At 38.9% G+C, this 16095-nt stretch overlaps 2 protein-coding genes across 4 annotated transcripts; one reads left to right on the plus strand and one right to left on the minus strand.

Annotated features, from left to right (window-relative positions):
* Nucleotides 1–123: 123 nt before the first annotated feature.
* On the minus strand, nucleotides 124–5553 carry LOC113080184 (ras-related protein Rab-14-like). 3 transcript variants are annotated; one of them, XM_026252431.1, is made up of 8 exons: nucleotides 5398–5553; nucleotides 4658–4716; nucleotides 4448–4501; nucleotides 3230–3407; nucleotides 3074–3140; nucleotides 2812–2899; nucleotides 2074–2104; nucleotides 124–1964 (listed from the first exon to the last, which is right to left on the minus strand). In XM_026252431.1, the coding sequence occupies exons 2-8, from the start codon at nucleotides 4707–4709 to the stop codon at nucleotides 1787–1789; spliced, it is 648 nt and encodes a 215-aa protein (XP_026108216.1). In that variant the 5' UTR covers nucleotides 4710–4716; nucleotides 5398–5553; the 3' UTR covers nucleotides 124–1786. The 3 variants fall into 3 exon arrangements, with proteins under 3 accessions (XP_026108216.1, XP_026108221.1, XP_026108219.1); XM_026252436.1 differs by lacking the exon at nucleotides 5398–5553 and adding an exon at nucleotides 4906–5062; XM_026252434.1 differs by lacking the exon at nucleotides 5398–5553 and adding an exon at nucleotides 4827–4847.
* Nucleotides 5554–7939: 2386 nt separating this feature from the next.
* LOC113080133 (gelsolin-like) lies at nucleotides 7940–16091 on the plus strand. Its single transcript, XM_026252359.1, has 16 exons — nucleotides 7940–8096; nucleotides 9005–9201; nucleotides 9479–9633; nucleotides 9750–9911; nucleotides 10013–10162; nucleotides 10481–10570; nucleotides 10651–10783; nucleotides 10877–11181; nucleotides 11286–11419; nucleotides 11642–11732; nucleotides 12984–13154; nucleotides 13296–13470; nucleotides 13587–13708; nucleotides 13823–13900; nucleotides 15628–15688; nucleotides 15778–16091. Exons 2-16 carry the CDS (start codon nucleotides 9009–9011, stop codon nucleotides 15945–15947), a joined length of 2190 nt encoding a protein of 729 aa, XP_026108144.1. The 5' UTR covers nucleotides 7940–8096; nucleotides 9005–9008; the 3' UTR covers nucleotides 15948–16091.
* Nucleotides 16092–16095: the final 4 nt, after the last annotated feature.

Consider the following 16095-nt stretch of genomic DNA (forward strand, 5'->3'; position numbering starts at 1 on the left):
CAACTTAAATTAAGAGTGCAATACAGTTAATGGGTCTTTTTCATTTTCTTTTCCAATTTCTCGTCTCCAGATGTCTCATTATTGCTCAAATACAGTGCGACCGATCGTGTATGTGGACAAAAACACAGTCAACAGTATTGTCTTTATTAACATAATTACAAACAAAAGTCACTTACAGAAGAAACAGAACTGAGCAGAAGATTAATTTTTGCAGATGTCATTAAGAAGTGAAAAAAGCAAGACGGTAGGAGCAAATTAATAATGGATTTTTAGTTTACAAAACACATCTAAGATCTACCATAATACACAAATTTAATAGAAAATCATATTTCGAGTGCTCGTTTTTGCCTTTCTATCTGGATCGTTGCAAATGATGCTGGTTATCACATCAGCCCTAATTTCTTTTTTAAAATTTCTGTACTAATCAAATCTGGGCTTAGTTTCCCCACAGTGATGTTTCTCATGCCTATTTGTTACATATTCATAGATTTTAAGATAGTGCCTCCATTTGAATTAAGGGAATACATGATGTCTGTAAAAAAGCAGTTGTATCATGCATCATGCTTAATAAACCTTTAAGAAACTCAGCTCAGCGCAAAAACATGATCAGTGTTTGGAAATCAATTTAATGGAATGCTTTCGAAAAGGCAAAATCTCTATTACAAGTGAACTGCTGGAATTCTGTCGATAAAAGCTATACGGGGGTTTCGAATAAAACGGGCAGCACATCAGAGGGAACAAAAGCATATCATAAGGCAACTGAAATGATCAATGTAAAAACAATATGAATATCTTGATATGATGAGGGTTTGCTGGGCCTGAACATTCGGTACATGATTCTCCTGTCGCTCTGTTTTTCTTAAGCTCCTGTGATGTTAACATTTTTACAGATGCTCAGAAACAGACCGAAGGGGATCTGAAACCTCGTAGTATGAAAGACTGTAGACCTCAGTAAATCAAAACAAGCTAATGGCCCTCGCAAAAAAAAAATCAAAACTGCAAAGTGCGGAAAACATTCTTCGGGACCTAAAATGTGTCCCTTCCTTTTCAATATATTACTATAACAGTTACTAAGTTACAATAACTGAATCGACTGATTTATTTATTTTTTTCAATGGACCTTCTATTGAGATTCTTCTCAAAACAATACTAATCCTGTATAGTACATGTATATTATTTCCTGAATAGGTACAAACAGGGATACATATTTGGTGATTGGATGTGAAACTGCGAAAACTCTAATTTAAAACAGAATACAATATTTCACTTTTAGAATTTTTAACAAAATGTTACATACAATGTGAATGCATATCCTCCTGATCACTACAGCACGCATAACGTTTGCCAATATTTCCGTTTCATTTACATTACTCTAGTATTCAGACAGCTCCTGTACATGAGATGTTTAGTTTTTTAGTTATGCACATCACGTCTGTAAAGGATAAACCCAGCGCTTCTTCAGTTTATCGACAATAATCTTCTCTCTTCAGGTTTAGTGTTCAGCGGAGGAGCCGTCCTCCCTCGAGTGCTTGCCGGGAGCACTGGGATGTGTGCATATGAGAAATAAGCAAAACAACTGAGGGAAGACAGAGGAGGAAGGGAAGAAGAGAGCAGTAAGGAGGGAATTAATTATGTTACACCTCCATCACACAGAGCCATCTAGCCCCAGACTCCGTGAGCAATCATACCGGAAGGGGAGAGGCTTTCAGACACAGAGGGAGGCAAAGGTGGGATGTGGGAGAAGAAGGAATAGAGAAATAGAGAGAGAGTGAAGTCTTCATGGTCATTAACAGCTGCAGCCCTCCTTCTGGGGCTGTGCGTCACTGCTGAGCCGGCCACCCTGGGGAGCGGTGGGCTTATGCTGGACCCCTGACTCAGCCGCGTTCAGGTCCAGGCTGCCGTCCTGAATGTTCTGGTAGATCTTCTTTGCAGCTTCAAGGAATGCATCCTCCACATTCTCTCCCCTGTTGAATGGACATTTGCAAAGATGCTAAAGAGGACTGCAATATGAAATACAGTTTACAAAAAAAGAGAGTCTTTGATGTGCCGGCAGATGGTCTAAAGGCCACTTACGTTTTTGCGCTAGCCTCGAGGAATAACAAACCTGTTTTAAAAGATTGGAGATGTGAAAGTGAGCACTGAGTTTCCTACAATGTACAATGAACCGCTTATCATTCTGATCTAAAAGTAGTTCAAAGGAAGTGTTAACCCAAAAATTAACATTTGTTTAAAATTACTCAACCTCTGTCTATCCAAGATGTAGCGAAGGTTCTTTTTTTTTTCTTCATCGGAACAAATTTAGTATTACTTTACTTGCTCAGCAGTGAATGGGTGCCGCCAGAATGAGAGTTTAAACAGCTGATAAAAAAAAAAAACATTGCCATATGTAATGACTCCAGTTTAGCCATGAATGTTGTGAAGCAAAGCGCTGAGAGTTTATAATAAACATAACTTATCATTAAGGCATCTTAACTTTAAACCACTGCTTCAAGTCCTTCAAGTCAAGATTTCTGCTTCACAAGATGTTAACTGATCAAATGGAGTCGTGTGGAGTACTTATTGTGTTTTTATTAGCTCTTTGAACTCTATTTCTTACGGCACCCATTCACTGTAGAGGATCCATTGGTGAGCAAATGATGTAATGCTTAATTTCCCCAAATCTGATGTAATGAAGAAACAAACTCATCTACATCTTAGATGTTTAAGCTAATTTAGATTTTTGGGTTAACTATACCTTTAACAAAAAACACCTGCCTAATAAAAGACCTTGAATATTCTAACTTGCATTTTCTTCTTAACCAACCACCCTACCGTTTTCTTCAGCAAACTGCTTGGCCTCTTCATACGTGACATCACGCTGGGCTTCTAGGTCTGCTTTGTTACCAATCAGAATGATCACCTGAGGAAAGATTCAGATCGTCTTACACAGGCTCAAGTTTGGTCTTTGTGCAAACCATATCTGCAGTTTGAAAAAATACATATGAAGCTCCAACACCATTTACTTGAATGGAAATGTAAAGCCATCATTTACCAAGTTTGGATTATTGCTGAAGCTAATAATAAATGAACTTACAGTATTGGGGTTGGTGAGATTCCTGGCATCAGTCAACCAGCTGCTGAGGTGGTTGTATGTGCTTCGCCTGCAAACAACACGAATCGCATATGTTCATTGTCTTTTAAAAATAATGATAATAAGCGCAAATCAAATAGTAGCAGAATAGTGGTCTACCTGGTGATGTCATACACCATGAGGGCCCCTGCGGCTCCTCTGTAGTAGCTGCGTGTGACCGCGCGGAATCTCTCCTGCCCTGCAGTGTCCCAAATCTGAAGCTTCACCTTTTGCCCACTCACTTCAATTATCCGTGTGCCAAACTCAACGCCAATTGTATGAGGACAGTCGGCCATAACTAAAAAGAGACAAAGGTATTCATGTTGAAATAAATAAAAAGGATAACATAGAACACGGATTTATTTTTTATACACATACTTATATACTTCAAACTGTTTCAATGCTCTTTTTCCACAATAGCTCATGATCTGGTCATTTTAGCATTTTATAGTGGCTCGATTCACAGTAAATGCTGTGAACTTCATTCTTGCAAGCAAATTTAATATGCATTCGAAAATGTGACATACACTTTGTTTTCACATTCCATAATCTCCACTTTTCTGGACAATCGTGACAGCTTTATTACAAGATTTGCAATTATTTGTATATATGCAATTAATTTGGTATTATTTGACAAGTTTGTGTTTCTCTAACAGTTTGCCACAAAAAGAAAAGCTTAAGGCTTTAACTATTTGCAAGAGACAAAGTATTAGAATTTTACGACTGCAATGTTAAGTAAAATAATAATTGCGAAATAGTGAATGTTTATACTTTAGAAGTTAATTTAAAAACTGCATTTTACATGTTTGCATAGATTTATTTTTCTTTTTTTTAAGATGAGTGTTGCCTGTTATATTAAAAAATAAGTAATTAAATTTAAGTTTGGGATCTGTTGTTAATTGTAACCTTATAGTTCGAGCATAAGCTGAGGTAAATTTTTATCCCCAAGGAAATATTTTTATAACTGAATTTAATTAAAGAAAGAGACATTTTTTTTAGCAAACCATTAATTTTAAAATAAGTTTGCCAAACCGTGATGTACATACCAAACTGTTATATTTGTGTACCGTTACACCCCTTATAATATATTATATTTAATATTAAATAAAAGCTCTAAAGACAATAGTTCATGAGAAAAATATTTATTATAATTACGGTCAAAAGTATATTTTATGTTGTGGTAATTTTCCCTGTGGTATCAAAAATGGTATTGGATCGAATATTGATGTATCAAAATGATTAATTCCAGCATAGTGATAAAACTAGTACGTGGTATTAGCTTGTACCTCAAAAGCACTTTTGCCTTTGCCTAATTCATACCATTCTCTTTGCACTTACATTTCTTTTCTGTGAACTGGTGGAGTAAACATGACTTTCCAACCCCCATGTCACCTAGAACGACACCAAATGTTCATACATGACACAACACCACAAAGACAACAAAATGAAAAAAAAAGGAAAATTTCATATTATTAAACGTTTATGCAACATGTTGTATTTTCTGTAAGGCAGTGCACAAGTAGTAAAAAAACCGAACTACTCACTTACCAATAATGATATATTTGAAAATATAGGAATAGTTATATGGTGCAGTCGTCATTTTTGCTCTGGAAAGAAGAAAAACGATTCAAAGCTTAAAAATTACACATTAACCCATAAAGAGTCGAAACCAACCAAATATTGCGAATTCATAGAAACAAAATGAAACCACACTGACAGCAAACCGGCAGAGCTCAGCTGACCGACTGTCCTACTATTGTCTATCGAGACGTTTCCCTTTTCTTCCACAAGCTCACCTCAGTAAAAAGCGTTCAGGACAAATTCAGGATAATAACGACAAGCAAACACCTTAGTTATGTAGATGTCAAATGTAAACAGGTACAGAGTAACGTGACACTGAGCAAAAGGAGCATAAACATTGAATGCAGCACTACTATCAGCTAGCGCCATGACTGACTAATCAGCTAATCACACACTCCTGTCAAAGGTCTCGCAGCTACATGCTAGACCACACCTAATAAAAATCACTCCAAAGTATTTTTTAAAGCGTAAGCCAACAATACTTGTCTTTCCGTGTCGCAATCCAGACGATACAAATGCTAATGTTGAACATTAAAGGACTGGTTAGCGTTAGCTGACCTCGCGCTGAACCAAACCCAGAGATGCTAAAGCTAACAGCTACTCCTAAAATCAGACCTTTAAAGCGTTAAAAACAATGCCAGTCGTTAGTATCCAACGATATAGAAACATAGTATTGTGAAATGTATCTTGTCGTGTTTATCCTTTACCTAAAATATAAATTCAAGTGGTTTTTGGAGGTTTGGGTTGGTCTCGGCGTGTGTAAGCCGTCCGGCCGCTTTCTTCCTCAAAAAGTGCTGCTAGGATGAAAACAGTGAGAGCAGCGACCTCTACTGGAGACACAGCACACTACACTTCTCTACACTACACTACACTACACTCACCTCTACTGGAGACACAGCACACTACACTTCTCTACACTACACTACACTACACTCACCTCTACTGGAGATACAACACACTACACTACACTACACTACACAACACAACACTACACCACGCTCACCTCTACTCGAGCCTCAGCACACTACATTACACTACACTGCACTCACCTCTACTCGAGCCTCGGCACACTACACTACACTACACTAGTAGACTACACTACACTATACTACACTCACCTCTACTGGAGCCTCAGCACATCTACTGGAGCCTCAGCACACTACACTACACTACATTACATTATACTATACAACACTACACAACACTACACTCACCTCTACTGGAGCCCCAGCACACTACACTACACTACACTACACTAGACTACACTACACTACACTACGCTCACCTCTACTGGAGCCACAGCACACTACACTACACAACACAACACTACACTATACTCAGCTCTACTGGAGCCTCAGCACACTACACTACACTACATTACATTACACTACACTACACTACACTACACTACACTCACCTCTACTGGAGCCCCAGCACACTACACTATACTCACCTCTACTGGAGCCTCAGCACACTACACTACACAACACTACACTATACTCACCTCTACTGGAGCCTCAGCACACTACACTACACAACACTACACTATACTCACCTCTACTGGAGCCTCAGCACACTACACTACACAACACTAGACTATACTCACCTCTACTGGAGCCTCAGCACACTACACTACACAACACTACACTACACTCACCTCTACTGGAGCCTCGGCACACTACACTACACAACACTACACTACACTCACCTCTACTGGAGCCTCGGCACACTACACTACACAACACTACACTATACTCACCTCTACTGGAGCCTCAGCACACTAAACTACACAACACTACACTATACTCACCTCTACTGGAGCCTCAGCACACTAAACTACACAACACTACACTATACTCACCTCTACTGGAGCCTCAGCACACTACACTAAACAACACTACACTATACTCACCTCTACTGGAGCCTCAGCACACTACACTACACAACACTACACTATACTCACCTCTAATGGAGCCTCAGCACACTACACTACACTACACTCACCTCTACTGGAGCCCCAGCACACTACACTACACTACACTCACCTCTACTGGAGCCTCAGCACACTACACTACGCTATACTCACCTCTACTGGAGCCCCAGCACACTACACTACAGAACACTACACTATACTCACCTCTAATGGAGCCTCAGCACACTACACTACACTACACTCACCTCTACTGGAGCCCCAGCACACTACACTACACAACACTACACTATACTCACCTCTAATGGAGCCTCAGCACACTACACTACGCTATACTCACCTCTACTGGAGCCCCAGCACACTACACTACACAACACTACACTATACTCACCTCTAATGGAGCCTCAGCACACTACACTACACTACACTCACCTCTACTGGAGCCCCAGCACACTACACTACACAACACTACACTATACTCACCTCTAATGGAGCCTCAGCACACTACACTACACTACACTCACCTCTAATGGAGCCTCAGCACACTACACTACACTATACTCACCTCTACTGGAGCCTCAGCACACTACAGAGCACTGCACCACACACACACAGCCCTCTACTGGACCATTAGTGTCAAAAAATGGATGAAATGATAATCGCCACTTCAGACAAAAAAGCAGACCAAATACAAATGGTAAATTAACTGCTTTTTTTCTAAAGTAACAATGTTCAAAAGCGAAGACAGCATATAATTGGTTCAGAAAGAAGCTTCTCTCAAAAAGCCAAAAAGAGTATTTTCATAACTGCCCATTACGAAAATTAACTATAGTTTATAAAACAAACAAAACTGTTCGTATGGGGCCAAGTCCAGGCAATCAATCTTCCCCACACGTTTTAAAATTAAAATAAATATTTATCATCTATTTGCAATATTTGTTGTCAGTTTAGCTCTTCCGTTAAATCTTTTACCCCGGTACCATTATATTGAGAATGGCCAAAATAATATACACGCGCTGTATTCTGCACAAAACAAAACATTTCTAGACACATAATGGCGCACTGCACTGTGATCCCTTATTATGACTGATGCGATCAAACCAGAGAATCACCAACAACTGAATCAGTGTAAACATCTACTGTGCATTTGAAAACTAAATAATGTATTCTAGTACAACATTAAACCGCAAACTCTGCATATATATATATATATATATATATATATATATATATATATATATATATATATGTATATATATATATGAATGTATGTATATAATCTTTCTCTTTTTTTCTCGTAAGAAAGTGCATGTTCGTAGAGCTGACCAATGAGAGGAGGGGTTTCATATGCAAATAAAACAACAAACCTATTGAAAGATGTTACTCAATACCTGAGGAAGCTCAGTGCTCAAACCTACAGCTGTCGTCCCGGACTCAATTGTTGATAATACCTTAAAAGAAAGCTTCACCGTACAGGTAGGCATATTTTGAAAACATTCTGTTTGAAGGGGCTTTACTTTAGAAAAAACATTAATTTATTTCCTGATGCAAAGTCACCAGCTGATGATGCTATTAATTAATTACTTTTCTCAGGCATCAATCATTTAGGGTTGATAATGTATTATAAGGTTTTTATCTCTGTGTGTGTATTTATTAATGCATTATTATAACCGAAAAACTAAACGGACTGGTTGCATAAACCGGTTGATAGCCAAGAGATAAGCACTTTTCTGATTAAAATCTATGTTTTTGTAACTGACTTTAAACAGTTATGACCTGTCTAGAAGAAAATAAATTAGATGGCTAAGTTTTTAGACTAATCTAAGCAGTTCATGCAACAGCCCCTGATCTACTATATACTGTATACTTTTCTCTATAAATACTTCAAATTATATTATTGCTATAGTAACCAATAAACTACATTTCTACATCATCTAAGCAGGATAACTTTTACCTTTAAGCTTTTTTGCTTTCTACTTCTAAATGACATACAGTGGTTGAGAACAGGTAAGTGTTGAAGTAAGCCAATTGTTGTGCCATTGCACCTCTGCAGTGCCCAGAGAGACCTGCCCTTTCTGACTCTTCCTTTTTCCCTTGGGGTTGGAGAGATCTCTGCCTGAGGCCAGGCTCATCCACCTCATACCAGGAGAGCAGTTTGATTGCGGAAGCATTAGAACAATTTTAAAGATGCAGACAAAGTGTTTTAGACCGAGCGACAGGAACTGCCTTTGTTTTCTTTTGTTATATTTAATGGGAAATTAAAAACAATGCACTGTCCTTCCTCTTTTAAATCTTATTCTCAACAATAGACTATGTGGAACAGAAGCACATGCAAAATGTGGCTATTGTGTATGGCTGTTACAATAGATGTTGTTTTTAAACAGCACCATGGTGAACCACCCCGAATTTGAGAAGGCAGGAAAGCAGCCAGGCCTGCAGGTATGGAGGATTGAAAACATGGATCTGGTGCCTGTCCCTAAGAATCTTCATGGTGGCTTCTACGCTGGCGATACCTACCTCATTCTCAATACCATAAAGCAAAACTCTGGAAATCTACAATATGACCTCCACTTCTGGATAGGTGAGAATGTGGTTTGTGAAAATGTAAGGTCCTCTCACTCAGTTAATGGTGTCGATGTTCACAGAAAATGTATGGTTCTCTTAACCTCCTAACGGGAAAGACATGGCCTAAATGGCTGACCATTGGTCCAGGTGTGTGTCCACTTTGGATGGGTTAAATGTAGAGCACAAGTTCTGAGTATGGGTCACCATACTTGGCTGTATGTCAGGTCACTTTGTCACCAACCATAGGGAACTCCCTAACCCTGTTTATGAACATTGTTAAATTGCATCTCCAGGTGATGCATGCTCAATTGACGAGAGTGGGGCAGCTGCTATCTTTACCGTCCAAATGGACGATTTCCTTGGAGGAAAACCAATCCAGTACAGAGAAGTCCAGGGATATGAGTCAAAAACCTTTGCAGGCTACTTCAAATCAGGCCTTAAATACATGGTGGGTAGAGTTAATACGTGTACCATGATTTGATGCAAATAAAATGTATTTGGATACTCTGTCAGTTCATAATAGCAAAACAGTAAATCATTTATTACTTCTTTTCATTTCTTCAGCAAGGTGGAGCTGCCTCTGGATTCAAACACGTAGCTTCTGGTGACGTGAATGTGAAGCGAGTTCTCCATGTGAGTGGCAGACGTGTGGTCCGGGCCATTGAGGTACCTGTGAGTTGGGGCAGCTTCAACAACGGTGATTGCTTCATCCTAGACTTTGGACAGGTGAAGGATGATATGAATAAATTGTATTGCCTTTTCTCACTTTTGCATTTTATCATAATGCATCCCATGTATTCATGCCGTTTCTCTTATACTTGCTTCAGGAGATATACCAGTGGTGTGGGTCCAAGTGTAACCAATTTGAGAGACTGAAAGCCACCAGTGTTTCCAAAGATATTCGTGATAATGAACGTTGTGGTAGAGCAAAACTTCTTGTGTGTGAAGAAGGATCAGAGAATGAGAAGATCCTAGCGGTTAGTATAATAAAAGGAAGATGTTTTATTCATTCATTTTTAATATAGGTTAGTGATTAAGGCTAGAAAACACCACACAATTTTTTAAGTTAAGCATCATATGACCATCAAGTCATTCCAGACACAATAAACTCACACACAGTCATGTCCCTCGTTGCGACAAGTTAATGTTTGTAAAATATAAAACATGCTTAATATTTGACTGAACTAAACTCGAATCAATCAAAAATCATGGCAAATGTTGTGTAGTGTATTCTAGCTTTTATTAAGTATTCAATATTATTTTCTGAATGTGAATGCCATATTATACTTCGTCAGATGCTGGGACCAAAGCCTGAACTTCCTGATGCACAGACTGAAGACACCAAGACTGATGCATCCAACAGGAAGTCTGCAAAATTGTACAAGGTACAGTAAGCCATGCTCTCTAGGTTTTCCCTGAGAAATGTTGAAAACTTGTAGAAAAACTGGTGCTCATTATTACCTAGGTTTCAAATGCCAGTGGGGGTATATCTGTCACTTTGGTGGCAGAAGAAAACCCCTTTTCCCAGAGTGCACTGGAGTCCACCGACTGCTTCATCTTGGACCATGGTTCCAATGGCAAGATATTTGTCTGGAAAGGTCAGCTGAGCACATCATTTAAACGAATTACAAATTTGCACTTGGGACATGCCTGTATGAAAATCTTGCCCTTTTGTTTCTTTAATATAACAGGTAAAGAGGCTAATAAAGAAGAGCGAAGTGCAGGTATGAAAGCTGCCGAGGACTTCATAAGTAAGATGGGCTATCCTAAACACACTGAGGTCCAGATTATCCCTGAGAATGGAGAGACTCCTCTTTTCAAACAGTTCTTTAAGTTCTGGCGTGACACAGACCAGACAAAGGGCATGGGACAAGCCTATGTGCCCAACAAAATTGCCAAGATCAAGAAAGTGCCCTTTGATGCAACATCTTTGCACAAATCAGAGGCAATGGCTGCTCAGTATGGAATGGTAGATGACGGGAAGGGGGAGAAAAAGGTAAATGTGCTGTGTACTGTTTTGCAACAGATTGCAACTATCATGTGTTTCTTTTAAGTAGACAAAATAATGGACTATTTGACTTGTTTTGTTGCTTTGGAAAGATCTGGCTCATTGAGGGATCAGACAAGGTTCCAGTTGACCCATCCATTCATGGGCAGTTCTTTGGAGGAGACAGTTACATCATTCTGTACAGCTACAAGCATGGGGGACGTCAGGGGCAGATTATTTATATATGGTAAGAGCTACAGACCTACTGGAATCCCTTTCAATCTTTTATGAGTTTCTGAACCTTGTTCTAAGCCAAGGTCTTTGTCTGCTTCTGTTACACAAAAACACTCGGGTAACCGAACACGGTCTTTTAGTATCTTATAGCCCCATCAGGCTAGGCTTCTGTTTGTCATTAGGATGAGTCATCACTGCAGAGGTTTATTAATTGAGTTGTTTGTTATGCCCGCAGGCAGGGGGAAGAGTCCAGTCAAGATGAGAAAGGAGCTTCTGCCCTTCTGGCTGCACAGCTTGATACAGAGCTCGGTGGGAGTCCTGTGCAGGTGACATTTGCTTGGTGCACATTATTCACCTACTACTAAAATATAGTCCAGGAGTGTCAAGGAGTGTCTGCAAAGTTTAGCTCCAACCTGCCCTAAAACAATTGCCTGGAGGTTTCTAGTAATCCTGAAGACCTTGTTTTGCAGGTTTGGGTGTTTTTATAAACAGGATTGTAGCACTGCAGTACACCAAGCTAGAGACACTTTATATACAGTGGGTATAGAAAATAATAAATAATAAAAAATAAGCCTTTTTTAACTAATCACATTTTGTTGTTCTGTAGCCTGACCGTTTTTGGTTTATCCAGCTGTATTTACTACAGGTTATAACATCCAAATGAAAGATATCACCAACATGTTAGAAAAAATAAAAAGTAATTCAATTATTTTCTCATATGACCATTACACCTTTTTCCATGTGGCCTCAGAATGTTCAAGGTGCGTTTTGGCAAAGCTCAATCGTGACTGCATGTGGTCTTTTTTGAGGAGTATTTTTTTTTCTCGCAACACTCCCACACAAGCAGCATTTGTGGAGAATTTTATGATATTGTTTATGTTGTCACATTGTGTTTTACACAATGACCACGCTTTGTCAAATTCCTGCAACTGCTTCAGAGTGGCTGTAGACCTCTTGGTCACCTCTCTGAGCAGTTTCCTCCTGGCTCTTTCATCCAGTTTGCAGTGACATCCTGATTCAGGGAGGGACTATGTTGTACCAAATACCTTTCACTTTTTATTTGTAGGCTTCATTGTGCTTCTAGACATTGATAAAGTCTATGAAATAATTTTTCAAGTCTCCTGACTTGAGCCAGTCCACAGCTTAGTGCCTTACCACCCATAGTTGATTGTTTGCTTCAGTTGCACTACAATGCTCCAGAAAACTCTTTTCATGCTGAGCTCATCCAAATGATCACAACCGATCGCAGCTGAAAGTCAAATGTTTTTGTGTGCCATTGAGAAAGTGATTAGCTACACCAGATTTAGTTTACATTTTAAGAGGGGGGTAATCCTTTTTCCAACTAGTGATTACATTTTCTTTTCTTCCTGACATGTTTGTGTTAGGCTATATCATTCACTTGGATGTTATAAAGTTCACTGAGTAAATATAGATGGATAAAAAAAAATGTGTCTGTATTAATTTCAGGCTGCAAAGCAACAAAATGTTATTATTTTAAAGGGGGGTGATTTATTTTTATAACCACAGTATACCATCAAAACAAATCAGTTACAACTTGAATGTGAATGTTTATGAAGGTACGAGTAATTCAAGGCAAAGAACCCCCTCACCTCCTGAGTATCTTTGGTGGGCAACCAATGGTGGTGCACATGGGTGGGACTTCACGAAAGGGTGGCCAATCACAGGCTTCTGCAGTCCGCCTTTTCCAAGTGCGTGCCAATCCCGCTGGGCACACACGAGCTGTTGAGGTGAGTCAAAATGAATCAAAAGTGTTCTTTGTAACGCATCATTGTATGATGCAGTTTTGTTTTTGTAAATTGTTCTTTATGAGAAAATGTATGCAAAATTGGTTCTCCCTTGATGGTTGTTGTTCACTTTGCCTGAGATAGGTTGATGCTGTGGCCTCCAGCCTCAACTCCAACGATGCCTTTGTTTTGGTGACTGCTTCAGGCTCTATGCTTTGGCTGGGTCATGGTTCAAGTAATGCAGAAAAGACTGGAGCCAAAAAGCTTGGCAGCATTTTAGGAGTGGACCTTTCAGAGGTATCAGAAGGAGCAGAGGGAGGTAGGTGTATTTGTCATTGTTAGAAGAGTGTTTTACTGTACTTATTTAAAAGTTGCATTCAGAATATAAATAAACCCATACTGATCAACACTTGTTCTTTCTGAAATCTCATGTAGATGATTTCTGGAGTGCTCTTGGAGGAAAAGCGGAGTATCGCACCTCTGAAAGGCTAAAGAACAAAATTGACACCCATCCTCCTAGGCTTTTTGCTTGCTCTAACAAGACAGGACAATTCCTTGTGAGTGTCCATGTTGAATGGTTCAACTAAATTATACTCTTTTGAAAATAAACTCTGAAATCAGAATAGAATCTTTCATATTTCACAATTTATGTTTGTTCTGTGCCAATCTAGATTGAAGAGGTGCCAGGAGAGATGACCCAAGAGGACTTGGCTCCAGATGATGTCATGATCCTGGACACTTGGGATCAGGTAAACTTGTGTGTGTTTGTGTGTATGTACAGGCGCTGGTCATATAATTAGAATATCATCAAAACATTGATTTATTTTACTAATTCCATTCAAAAAGTGAAACGTGTAGTATATTACACTGCTCAGGTGTTATAAGAGCCCAGGTTGCTCCGATAGTGGCCTTCAGCTCTTATGCATTGTTGTCACAATACCCCATAGATTTTCTATGGGGTTAAGATCAGGTGAGTTTGCTGGCCAATTAAAAACAGGGATACCATGGTCCTTAAACCAGGTACTGGTAGCTTTTCACTGTGTGCATGTGCCAAGTCCTGTTGGTAAATGAAATCTGCATCTCCATAAAGTTGGTCAGCAGCAGGAAGCATGAAGTGCTCTAAAACTTCCTGGTATACGGCTGCGTTGACCTTGAACCTCAGAAAACACAGTGGACCAACACCAGCAGATAACATGGCTGGAAATGGAAATGCAAAATTTACTTTCATCAAAGAAAATAACTTTGGACCACTCAGCAGCAGTCCAGTCCTTTTTGTCTTTAGATTGCTCTTACGTTCTCTGTTGTTTAAGAGTTGCTTGACACAAGGAATGCTACAGCTGAAACCCATGTCTTGCATACGTCTGTGTGTAGTGGTTCTTGAAGCACTGACTCCAGCTGCAGTCCACTCTGTTAATCTCCCCTGCATTTTTTTTAATTGAAATTTTGTCCATTTTGTTCCAACAGAACAAACAAAGCATACCAAAAAAAAAAAAAAAAAAAAAACGGTTCAGGCAGACCTTAAATGCACAATTCTCAAATCAATTATTAATAAGATAAAATAAATAGGTTACAAGGGAAGATACATCAACATTCACAGGAATAGGCTTCTCGTTATGAACTATTACAACTTTTTTAAAGAAAATTATAAGCAATTGTCCAAAGTAAGAGAAACATACTCCAAATAGTAGAATGTAGCATACATGTAAAAAATTCCATTGGGATGAGCTCTTTCACAAGGCTATGCCATTTTTTTATTGAAAGAGTCTTTTTACTTATCCAGAACATCAAAATGTTGTTTCTTGCAGCAAAAGTTAAAATACTAAAAAGTCTTTTATGATATTTATTCAAAACAGTACCCGCTGGCAGACCTAGAATAAATGAACAAGGATCGTTTCACAATCCCCTCCAGGATGCAGTTATACCTATTGCTTTCCTTCCCTTTGCCTCTCTATTAATGTGCTTGGACACAGAGCTCTGTGAACAGCCAGCCTCTTTTGCAATGACCGTTTGTGTCTTGCCCTCCTTGTGCAAGGTGTCAATGATCATCTTTTGGACAATTGTCAAGTCAGCAGTCTTCCCCATGATTGTTTAGCCTACAGAACTAGACTGAGAGACCATTTAAAGGCCTTTGCAGGAGTTTTGAGTTAATTAGCTGATTATAGTGTAGCACCAGGTGTCTTCAATATTGAACCTTTTCACAATATTCAAATTTTCTGAGATACTGAATTTGGGATTTTCTTTAGTTGTCAGTTATAGTCATCAATATTAAAACAAATAAACATGTGAAATATATCAGTCTGTGTGTAATGGATTAATATACATCAATACATGTTTCACTTTTTGAATGGATTTAGTCAAATAAATCAACTTTTTGATGATATTCTAATTATATGACCAGCACCTGTATGAGACATTTGGAATAAAATGAACTCAAGAAATAAAAACACTGTACATGCTTGAAATCATTGTCTCCAAGGTCTTTGTTTGGATCGGAAATGAAGCTAATGAAGATGAAAAAAGTGAAGCTGTGATTTCAGGTAAAAAGTTTCCCATTTTCAACTGCAGTTTTTTGCCATTGTTTTCATTAGCTAACAATTTATCTTTATCCTTGTCTTTCCTAATTTAGCTGCCAAATATATTGAATCAGATCCTGCCAATAGGGACAAGAGAACTCCCATTGTGACAGTGAAGCAAGGCTTTGAACCCCCCACCTTCACAGGGTGGTTCCTGGGTTGGGACCATGACTTCTGGATTTCTAATCCCCTGGAACGGGCCATGGCTGGTTTGAAAATGTAATCTGAGGACTCGTAGAGCTGTTTGTATTTGTTTGATTGAATGTTTAAAAATGACTATAAACACTTGTGATATTACCTTTCTAATGTGATTGACCAACTTTTGTGTACCTGACTCATTCATGTTTTACCTTAATATGAAAAATAATGTC

Source organism: Carassius auratus, chromosome 5 (genome assembly GCF_003368295.1).
Source record: "Carassius auratus strain Wakin chromosome 5, ASM336829v1, whole genome shotgun sequence".
In the NCBI taxonomy this organism is placed as follows: Eukaryota; Metazoa; Chordata; class Actinopteri; order Cypriniformes; family Cyprinidae; genus Carassius; species Carassius auratus.

Bases quoted from the DNA above. Each gene is read 5' to 3' on its own strand.
- LOC113080184 (XM_026252431.1), bottom strand. From the start codon at position 4,709: ATGACGACTGCACCATATAACTATTCCTATATTTTCAAATATATCATT. The intron at 2,900-3,073 runs GTAAGTTCATTT...ATCTTTCCTCAG, and splicing joins ATCTCACCAACCCCAATACT to GTGATCATTCTGATTGGTAA. The intron at 2,105-2,811 runs GTAGGGTGGTTG...CTTTTAAAACAG, and splicing joins GCAGTTTGCTGAAGAAAACG to GTTTGTTATTCCTCGAGGCT.
- LOC113080133 (XM_026252359.1), top strand. From the start codon at position 9,009: ATGGTGAACCACCCCGAATTTGAGAAGGCAGGAAAGCAGCCAGGCCTG. The intron at 9,912-10,012 runs GTGAAGGATGAT...TACTTGCTTCAG, and splicing joins TCATCCTAGACTTTGGACAG to GAGATATACCAGTGGTGTGG. The intron at 13,471-13,586 runs GTAGGTGTATTT...AATCTCATGTAG, and splicing joins ATCAGAAGGAGCAGAGGGAG to ATGATTTCTGGAGTGCTCTT.